Genomic DNA, 11,152 nt, shown 5'->3' with positions numbered 1-11,152 from the left:
TGTACCTCGCTCGTAAGGAAATGTTCAGATTATTAGTATATGGTAGTACAAACAACTTTTTTGCTGCAAGTAATTTATATGAGTTCCTTTCCGTCGGGTTTAAAGCATAATAGAGCCTTTTTTTATGGATAGTGTCATATAAGATCATTAATTGAAAACAGATCAAATATGAGCTCCGAACGCTTTACTAAATTTTATTTGCACTTATAGTAATGTACTACAAAGATGTATATCGCAAATCTATTTCCCAGAAAACTGCCTAAAATTAGTACTGTCTTTATGCCTTTGTTTGATAGGAAATTACTCTTCTTGAAACCAGGTCTTTAAAATGCTTCCATCTCTTAGTTTTCATAAAGTACATTTTGAATTTGCGAAAATATTTCTCTGGCATTATCTCCTGTGCCCTGCGAAACACTCAGTTTTTCTTGCTGACTTCAGGTAATTGGCAAAGGTAAAGATCAGTCAGTGAAGTAATGTTATATAAACTGTAATTTCATGAGAATTTGTTCTATAATTAGGAAAGAAGGACTTCTTTAGAATACAGTAATGTTTATTAAGCAAAAAAATAAATATATCCAAAATATGTATTGTATTCATATATAAACAATAAAAGTACAAAGAATTTGTTAATAAAGCTCTTTGTACCTGCAGAAATTTTCTATTGCAGTTAAGTTTTAGACGCTGTTTGTTTTTTCTCTCCATTCTTATCTATGGAATGTCTCTCTTCGAAAATACAATGTAAAGAAGCCCATCTGAAGACAGAGCTGAAGTCGCTTCATTAATGTCAACGTTTGGTGGGAGAGAAAAGGATCTCCTGCAGGTCTGCAGAGAATGTGAGGATGATCCCACTTTCATCTGTAGCTGACTCTCAATGACAAGCTTCGTCCCTTCCAACACATAGACCATCGTTGATCCTTCACTAAGGCTTTCTGTATCTAACAGTACCTATTGTGAAAAAAAATCACAAAAGAATATTAAACGGTTATTACTTTACAGATATGTTTTATTTTCATTATTTCGTTGTACAACAGTTTACCTAAGCTTGATCATGTTTGAAATACTGAGATTGAGGAACCAATGTAAAAAGAAAATTCTTACCTTGCAGCAGTGCTGGTCTTCTTCAGCATGGAATGCCTGATTCTGCCAAGTAGGATTCTGCTTTCGCAGGCATTTATAAGTCTTGATGTCACTTGAATGTCTGCATGTCTCTCCTTTAGAGCATTGCAGAAGGACTTTCTTTATGGCCACTTGCAAAAGTCGGTGAGCTTCAGTGAAGAAAGAATCCTGGAAGAAATGTCCTCTCTTGATAAACGGGAGCATTGTGGCGTTGATGCTGTTGTGTTCTTGGATGTCAGAGGAATCAGAATGGATCTTGAATCTTGAGAAAGTCTTGTTGGATAACTCTTTGGAATCACCAACAACTAAAATATCAGATTTGGCCTCTGAAGATATATAGTCTCTGTTCTGGAGGAAATTTGTTGTATTAACGAGATTTTGCTCTTCATTAAGCCAGTGCTCGGATACACCTTCATCCTGTCTTCGTCCTGCTTCATGGCAGCCGGAGTGTTTCTGAAAAAAAAAGAAAAGAAAACTAAGTTGATGGAGTTGTATTTAAAGTAAGAAGCTAAAGGTATATTTTTCATAGAAATAATAGCATCTATGAGTAACAAATAAATGTCATGTTATACAAGAATTCCTTCAGTTTTTTACCTGTTTGGAGAATGTGACTGTAAGAATTCCATCAGAAGAAATTCCACAAAATCCTGATTCTGAGTGAATACCACTTGGTAAAACCAATCTCGTAGAAAAGGTATTCATAAATTCCAGCTCACTGTCACTTGCTGCACAAGAATATTCAACTGACAATTCCTTTTCTTCTATGACTGAAACCTTGACCTTTTCTTTCTCCGAATAGCAGCTGACATCTAGGATGATCTGAAAGAAAAAAATAATTACTGATCATCTGGAAACTTCATTCAGCATTGGAGTGGTAACAAAATTTAATGTCCAAAGTACTTCTATCAGAGGTTTATCAGTACAATAGAAAATGGTACATCGTCTATTCACGAGAAATATATAATGTATGATAAATTAAGTCTTACCGTATAATTTTGTTCATCCTCGATGAAAGTAGCTACTTTGTTTTGATCTAGATGATCTATGCAATAGAGTTTCTTGGTGTTGGTCAGTTCACCACTAACAGAAGTTAGACTGCCTAACTTGGGCGAAGTTTCTCCCCGTGCCACCAGGAAGTGAGGACGAGCACTTTCAAAGAAAGTATCTTCAGCAAAGAGTCCCTTTTCTTGAACTTTCAAGGTGACATAGTTTTCAGGGGAAAAGTATCCCTTCACGGCCTTCTGAGCTACACATGAGAATACCTCCAACTCTTTTTGATGTTTCAGGTCACCAACTGATTCATTTAAATCCTTTCTTACTAGCATTCTATCGTTTGCTCTGCTACTCATAACCTTACTCTCTACATAGTCACCGGCAGGCATTTGTTCTTCGTGAGATGATGAGAGATGATTGTGTTTGAAGGATGTAATATTAATATTTTCTTCCATCTCCCTTAAATCATTTCCACGTATGGATTCGGAGAAATCGTCTTCTCTTCTTTCCATCATCAGAGTTTTCTCATTTGCCGAAGTTTCTTCAGCTGAACTTCTTGTCTTTTCCTGTAACATCAGAATAGTTTCCATGTAAGTTGTTACTCATATAAATGTCTAGCAATGGAAAAGCAGCATTGTTTACATTGCCGATGCTCATGAAAATGTCAGTACAAAATGAAAGCAAATTTCTTACCTCTTCTGAGATCCTCAGTGAAGAGTCAGCAACGAAGCAAGATGCTGTCTCCGTGTTAAAGGTATTGCAGAAATCTTCTGCGGTTAAATCCTCCATCTTATTATGTGAATCTAAACTTGGAACGTTACACGCATTATCAAGACCTCTATGTAAAATCTGGTTTAATTCACATGATGTTTTACAAATATGGCTTTTCACTTTATCGTTGGACCCTTGGACACTTAATTCACCTACACATCTCTCATCAAACTTGGGCCCAATATCCAAAGCATCAGATGGACCCTGAAAAACATCAGCGGTTAAGATTTGAGCCTCTTCATCAGTACAGTAAAAAAGAACTACAATGCCTTCAAAAATAATACTCAGTAACTTAACGTAACATCTACTTTGTGTGACATTTCTGGTTACTGGTATATATAGCTCAATAAAGATTGATGATTCCATACTAAATAAAGAAAAAGATTGAAAACTATAGAGTTGCCTCCTATTTAATCTCTGCAAGTTAGTATCATTGTTGGTTTGAATGACTAGTAGTGAGAGAGTCGTGGATGTCCCCTGAGAGACAATTTACTTCAGCAGACAAATTATGTTCGACAGATCTCTCGGCCTGTGCAGAAGTGTCCACACCACATGAAGTTCTGTGTCCATATGTCATAGACTGCATGAAGTCCTTGGTGTCTGAATCGATGTTGCTGATGGTATCTACACTTGTAGACTGCATCCTTCCTCCATAACCAGGACATTCATCGTCAGTAGCAGCAGAAGTAACCTGTGAGATGTAAATTGAGAAAATCATTATATGAATTTGAACCATTGTGTGTATATTTCTGTACCATATTCCAGGAATGAGGAAGGTATATAACTCAAATCCATAATTTGACTAACCTTGGAGAAAGCAACTACTAAGACGCCATCCTCAGAGATCACACAGTGTGCAGATTCCACATCAATCCCGCCAGGTAAACCCAACCTTTTAGAGAAGGTTTTGACATCATCGTACTCTGCTCCTTCCGTCACTGCAGAGCCTTTGATGAGCACCGCATTGTTGTCCATTACGTCAAGTTGCATCTCTTTCACATGCAAATATTTACTGACATCCATGATGATCTGCAAGTATAGAGATGGACGTTAAAACTGATAACTGAATAACCATTCGGTTTTCATATAATTTTGATTTAGTACTTTAATAATTGTCACTATTTTCTTTCACCGTAAAACGTGATAATATCGAACACCATAGAAGAATAACCAGTATTTTTCTAGCTAATACTTACCATGAACTGATCTCCATCATCGATGGAAGTGACTGTCTGGCTCTCATCCTTGTCATTCAGAAGGCTCAGATTCTCTTCGTCGCTCAAATCTTCATTAATGGAAGACAAATCTCTTTCTCGGGATAAAAATTTCTTTTCCTTCGTCTGCAGTTTATGACGAATATTTTGGAAGAAAATGTCTTCATCGAAGAGTCCTTTTTCCTGGACATTGAGGACGATGCAATTATCGATGGAGGAAGTTTCCTCGCTGATTTCTTCAATCACAGATAAGGCTGACTCTGAATCGTTTGCGTCCAAGTTCTGGTCAACGAATGACAACGAGTTCACTGATGTATCAGCATCCTTTTCTGCTTCTACAGCTTTGGAAGTTCCTGTCGTATGTTGTTCATATTCCTCGGTCTGTTCTTTGTAAGTACTGTGTTCGTGACATTCACTTGAGTTTTCCTTTCCCATGTAGGTTTCCTCAAGTAACGAAATGTCTTTTGGTTTCTGTTCCTCTTGAATTTGTACTGAAGTTGCATCAGTTGCACTTACGAAGGCATCTGTTTCATTGCATTCACTTGAAATCGCATTTCCTAATACTGACGGACTTTTTGGAGTTTCTGGTTCGTGCTCTGCAGTGCTAAATGGCTGCTCCTGCAAGAAGAGATTGTTTTTATGATTAATATCGATAGCATACAAGATGCAAGGTTACTATTTCATTAAATTTTGATCAGCTTATTTTATTATCACTAAAGTACAAAAAGCAAAGTATTACCTTATTGAGTCCTACGAGAGATATCGAGGTACAAGAATTCTTAAGGTTTGTTGACACTTGATCTGAAGTAGAAGAAAAACTTTCTTCAATCAAAGTATCCTTTTCCTTAGAATGTGAAGAAGAATGAGGTTCAGTGAGGTGTTCTTCTTGGACAACAGTAGACTGACTGGAAGCGGATGATTCGGTGGTCAAATTGTGCCTTCTAGTTTCAAAGGAATCATCTCTCGCTGCGGTAAGAAATCCTGCCATGCCATTATCCTCTTCAGTGGTCAGTTCGTTTAAATTTCCCTGTAAGATAATTGAAACATAATTGAACATATTGTACATGTAATATATCATGAATTTACTATATATTTCTCAACATCTATTCAGTAACCAAAATCGTTGCTGGATGGTAGAGAATAAAGTACTAGTAAATTAAGTTAATTAGCTAAGGGAAAATTGTAGTTCTGTACTGTAGTTATCCAAACAAATAACTAGTATTGTTGGAATGTATTTCATGCGCTTAGACTCTTTGTGGCAAATTGTTTGAAGTACCTTTTTCACAACAGTAATCATCAGAAACCCGTCGGAAGATAAGGATGTTGATGTATCCACAGAGGATATTTCCTCTGGAAGAACAAAACATTTAAATAACTCTGAGACTTGACAGTCACTCTCGTGTTGTAGTGGTTGTCCCACGACGTGGATTTCGTTTCTGTTCCTCAAGAACACAGCAATTCCAGTTCTTCTCAAGGTGGAGACGTCAATGACGATCTGTGGGTATAATTGTTGTTCAAGATAAAAGATATCAGTTATAAGTTTCATCTGAATTTTGATTGATTGAGAAAATATTATTGAAAAAAGTCACAGTAATTCAAGAAAATTAGACCTTAACAAGTGTTTGTAAATATATTTGTACCTTATAATGAGTATCATCTTCTTGAGTCATTGAAAGAGGTTCACTGTGTTTCATTGCATTTTGTTCCTGCAACTGCCTGTAGGAACTTAGTAAATCATCATTTGAAGGCACTGCAATGTATTTAGATAAGATTTCATGAAGTGCAGATGTCAAGGCTTCCCTCATGGAGACAAAGTGTAGATCCTCAAGAAAACTGCCCTTTTCTCTTATTTCAAGGGTGACAGAACTATCTGAAGCGAGAGATTTTGTATGCATTCCATCAGAGTCATAGCTTTGCTTTTCTTCCACATGAGAATCAGTAGAATGGCCCTCTGAATTATGTGCATCCCATGCAGCCTTCATTTCATCGACCAGTTGTATCTTCTCACGGCAAACTTCTTCACATGGATTGAGACAGTCGTCTGATATCTTATGCCGTGAAAGTTCTTCTGTGACCATATGTTTGTTCTGTCCACTTGTCTCAGTGTCAGCAGTAGCGCAATGAGGTTTGATGATCTTCATTCCTGTGACCATTCATAGCCAATCCATTTTCCAGCAGTAATTCTTCATTGCTGGTTTTTGAAACGTTTCCGTTGCTGCCAAGCCTGTGAAAGACACCAGCTATATTACATAAAATGATTCGTTCAACTATGTTCATTAAACAGGAAGAAAAGGAATATTACAAAATATTTATTTGGTGAAGGTAAATACATTAAATGTTTTCTCTTTGATTCTTCTTTAAAACTAATGTCTAAATATCATGATGCGATGCAGAAGGGGGCATCATCCGGAATACCTGTTTCTGGTTTCTACTTTTGTTGGACGATTGATCCTCAGCTTTAGTTGAAGGGTAGCTTCTGTGAACAACCAGAAGTTTGCTTTTGCACGATGTGCGATATGTGTGTGATGATTATTTGCATATATGAGATAACTGCCGTACTGCTTGGGCATTCTCTTGATTCCTGAGAACAGGCCATCTCCTGACTTCTCTCGGCTATGTCGTCTGATTCCACCTTCCTGATGGGAATGATGATCTCCTTTGACTTTCTGCCTTTTTGCAAATGACCGTCTGAGATCAAAGCCTCAGGTGAAGTATCAGAAGCACAAGTAACATCAGAAGCTCTTGTCTGGAAAACGGAACTGGATTTTTCCATTTCCGAAATATAATTGTTGCTCCTACACAGCTGTTGGGATTCTTTCTCCTTCTCTTTTACTAGCAGCGTACTGTCTTGAGTTGGGTCCTTGAAGCTTTGGTGAGCGACAGTTGAGTAGTGTCGACAGTTTCTTGTTTCTGAATGGATGGTTTGTTGCTTGTCCTCCTTTGAACTGCTTCCACTTTTTTCACAAATGATTACCTGTAAGTGCACAAAGGGATTTTCATTATTACCAATTCCAGGAAATATTAACAAAGAAATACAGTGTTAACCACCTCGAAATTTGTATTTATCAAAGAAATGACTAACCTTTGTAGTAGGAATGCTGATAATCAGAGTTCCATCGCAGGAGAAAGTGGCGGAGATGGCGTCCATCTTGACGTCGTCTGGCAAGGAGAACTGATAAAGGACTCTCCTCTGGGAATGGCGACACACTGTCATTTCTCGTTCTTCAAGCTTTGATCCCTCAACCACCCACACCTTTGGCCACTCACTCTTACTCTGACGTCCTTCAGCCTCATTTTAACGATGTCCATCCTGATCTGTGGAGGAAATAATTATAAGATTGCTGTACGTCACTAGAGGGTGATATTGCGTACATATGTCCATTAATGTGAAGCTACTGAAATAGTGGTTCAACTGAAGTAAAAATCTTACCTCATAATCTCCATTTTCGGAAATGGTAGCGTAAACATTCTCTTCAGATTCACCGGAATGCTCATTAACTCTTTCAGGGTCGAATTCCCTTCTAAGAATAGCTTCTTTGCCGAACCAAGAATCGTCAATGCCTCCCGTCATATCCCAGTCGTCGAGAATTCTCCTGACTCTGTGATGGAATCGCTCTCGGGCATTTTCGAAGAGAGAGTCACTGAAGGAAAATCCCTTGAAAGTGACCGAATGAAGTCTGCCTTTGCTTTCACTTGGCTCACTTCTGAAGTCACCGCTTTCTATCACTTTCGAGAAAGATGAAGAGGAAGCGACGGAATAAGCTGAATGAACTGGTGCCATTTCTTAACGGAAGAGATTATGTCTTGTCCGTATATATGCACTGTACAGCTGACAACTGTGTTGTTCCCAAGATGAAACACCTTTGAGAGAAATCGGAATGTTCTTTCGTTTGAGTCACTCTTGATACTGGCACCCTTGGGCAGTTTCTTCTTATATATAAGCAGCAGAACTCTTGGCCAGTGTGACGTGTTCGGTACATCATAGACTATTTTGGCCTAACTCTGTGTGCCTTGCCAAAAAGTAGACTACCTGACATTCCTTTGTACTTACTGTTATACAGCAAAAAGTATAAATAAAGTGATTAAGATGATCAAGAATTGTTTCTTCATTTTTGGTAACGATTATTATTATACTGCGGGCTCAATTTGATAGGATATCAATATCAGTGACTTTCTTCATTCCCGTTTCCTTCATATTGTGCAGAAAATGAAACGCAGAAAAAATTAATTATACTTGAAGAAGTGAAAGACATTAAAATTGGTATACACTTTTAAAAGTATAATTTCTCTCTATCTCTCTAGGTGCCTGGAATTGAAGTCTATTTAGTGATGACCAAATTTTTTTCAGTATATCATTTTCTGAAACTTATTTTATTTTTACTGTTTCAAAATACATGTATATTTCTAAGGGCCACAACGGCCTCATAAATTTCCTACTTTCTTGAACGATGCTAAAATTATTATTATTTTTTATTTATTTATTTTCTTGGTCCATCACAGTCATCCTATTCGACTGAGTGGTTTTTATACTGTGGGGGTTCCGGGTTGCATCCTGCCTCTTAAGGAGTCCATCACTTTTCTCACTATGGGGCAGTTTCTAGTAGCACACTCTTCTGCATGAGGCCTGGAGCTAATTCGGCATCTAGTTTTTCCAGATTCCTTTTCAAGGACCTTAGGATCGTGCCTAGTGTTCCTATGGTTATGGGTACAATTTCCACTGGCATATTCCATATCCTTCTTATTTCGATTTTCAGGTCTTGATACTTATCAATTTTCTCTCTTTCCTTCTCATCTACTCTGGTGTCCCATGGTATTGCCACATCAATTATTATTATTATATTATTATTATTATCATTATTGAGAAGATGAACCCCATTCATATGGAAGAATCCCGCGGGGCCATTGACTTGAAATTCAAGCTTCCAGAGAACATGGTGCCCATCAGGAAGTAAGAGAAGGCTGCCTGTCACCTTTACCAAGGAGATATGTATTTTTGATAACCTCAAAGACGTCTCACCTCTCTGCTTCCTAAGACCTTTCTTCGACTCGCTTATATTTCAGCCTAAAATGCAGCAACTGCTAAAACGCTTGTGATACAATGGTGCAAGTTGGTCTAGTCAGCTATGATAAAATTCATCAGAATTCTAATATAAATAAGGAAGCATGACGTGAATTATTAGTTTATGTTTCCCGTGGTGGCGAAGTGCGTCGTTAGGGCATTGCTGCCGGAACCTTCATGGAGGATGGAAGTTTCATCATTCATTCCTCACTTGGGTAAAAGGCTCATAGAGGCAGGCTTATATATATATATATATATAAATATATATATATATATATATATATATATATATATATATATATATATATATATATATATACCTCATGGTCACTTCTACGTGACATATTTGTATATTTAATAGCCGCTGTGATGTCTGAACTTCTCGACTTCCGCAAATTAGTCTTGAGGAAGCTTACCTCTACGGGCCTTTTACCCAAGTGAGGCATGAATGATGAAACTTCATCCTCCATGAGGAATTATTACCAAACTAATAATTCACGTCATGCTTCCTTGTTTATATCGAATTCTGACGAATTTAATACCGCTGACTAGACCAACTTGCACCTTTGTATCACAAGCGTTTTAGCAGCTGTTGCATTTTACGCTGCAATATAAGCGAGTCGAAGAAAGGTCTTAGGAAGCAGAGAGGTGAGACGTCTTTGAGGTTATCAAAAATACATATCTCCCTGGTAAAGGTGACAGGCGGCCCTCTCTTGCTTCCTGACGGACACCATATTCTCTGGAAGCTTGAATTTCAAGCCATTGGCCCCTGCTGGCTTCTTCCATATGAATAGGGTTCATCTGCTCAATAATAATAATAATAATAATAATAATCTGCTAAAATATATTTATCTTTTGTTTATCTATATATTTCTCATGCACAAACATCCAAGTGTACAAATCTATACATATATAGAAATGAGCAGTTTCTACGGCAAATAATAATAATAATAATAATAATAATAATAATAATTATAATAATAATAGTAATAATAATAATAATAATAATAAAACTTATATGCCCTTAACAGCCACAATGACATTTTAACATCGTAAAGATAAGAGAACAATAACTGTTCAAGAAAGTAGAAAATTTGTGAGGTGCATCATTTGGCTATTCTTTCTCCGTGGGGCTACTGTGCCAGAGATCGAAATATTGGGCATTCCTTGTACCTGACTGCTGCTTTCAGAAAATGTAAATAAGATGAGTAATGCAGTAATGAGAAAGGATTACTTCTACGTCAGTAGCGCGATACATATGATGCGTCAGATTTAAAATCCAAATTGTATCAGTAACATGTTTAGAGACCTTATTCAAATACCGATTCATTATGTATAGTCATTTTCAAACTCCGTTCTCCGTGCAAATAATATAATTAAAAGAGAATGAATCATTTCTCGTTTTCTTCTTGGAATAATAAGAAAGGCAGTTTAAAATGAAAAGTCGTTGTGAAAAGCGCCTTGCGGCATTTACTCTATCTCAGAAATTCTTATCAGTATACTTTCCATAATGGAGCTTATTATTTGAATCTACCTTTCTTTATCAGAGTACGAAAAATGGTTCCTTTCTGTTCAAAACAAAGCACCATATGCCAGTGAATTCCTTATCCCTTTATCACAGAAGATCGAGATATGTCAGTGACATCGCAGTACTTTTTAGTAATTCTGAAGTGGCATCTGCGTCTTGGCACCTTCCTCGCGAAGACTGTGACGTGGCCATGACGTTACAGTATTTTGTGACGTGGCCATGACGTCACAGTATTTTGTGATGTGGCCATGACGTCACAGTATTTTCTTGCCAAAGACTCCAGGCAGCAGCGTAAATTCTTCAGCGGTGATGAGAGAGAGAGAGAGAGAGAGAGAGAAACAGGAGTGCCTGTGAGGATGAAAACAACTTTATAAATGGATGAAGAATCATTTCTTAATCATTTCTTCATCGTTGACTGGTGTGGTAATGAGACTCGTAAATTGCGCAGTCAGAGGCACAAAATGATACTTA

The 11,152-nt window shown here is 37.4% G+C and overlaps 2 protein-coding genes across 2 annotated transcripts; both read right to left on the bottom strand.

The window, feature by feature from the left end:
- Positions 1-532: 532 nt before the first annotated feature.
- Positions 533-3,105, bottom strand: LOC136852303 (uncharacterized). The gene is made up of 5 exons (XM_067126807.1): positions 2,803-3,105; positions 2,103-2,675; positions 1,711-1,935; positions 1,099-1,569; positions 533-945 (listed from the first exon to the last, which is right to left on the bottom strand). Exons 1-5 carry the CDS (start codon positions 2,896-2,898, stop codon positions 709-711), a joined length of 1,602 nt encoding a protein of 533 aa, XP_066982908.1. The 5' UTR covers positions 2,899-3,105; the 3' UTR covers positions 533-708.
- LOC136852302 (uncharacterized) lies at positions 3,001-8,007 on the bottom strand. The gene is made up of 10 exons (XM_067126806.1): positions 7,525-8,007; positions 7,177-7,409; positions 6,510-7,068; positions 5,735-6,318; positions 5,371-5,589; positions 4,834-5,121; positions 4,077-4,712; positions 3,688-3,909; positions 3,284-3,571; positions 3,001-3,084 (listed from the first exon to the last, which is right to left on the bottom strand). The coding sequence occupies exons 4-9, from the start codon at positions 6,245-6,247 to the stop codon at positions 3,311-3,313; spliced, it is 2,139 nt and encodes a 712-aa protein (XP_066982907.1). The 5' UTR covers positions 6,248-6,318; positions 6,510-7,068; positions 7,177-7,409; positions 7,525-8,007; the 3' UTR covers positions 3,001-3,084; positions 3,284-3,310.
- Between the last annotated feature and the right edge of the window lie 3,145 nt (positions 8,008-11,152).

This window comes from Macrobrachium rosenbergii, chromosome 25 (genome assembly GCF_040412425.1).
Source record: "Macrobrachium rosenbergii isolate ZJJX-2024 chromosome 25, ASM4041242v1, whole genome shotgun sequence".
NCBI classification, from domain to species: domain Eukaryota; kingdom Metazoa; phylum Arthropoda; class Malacostraca; order Decapoda; family Palaemonidae; genus Macrobrachium; species Macrobrachium rosenbergii.
This window is presented reverse-complemented; position numbering and strand designations above follow the sequence as displayed.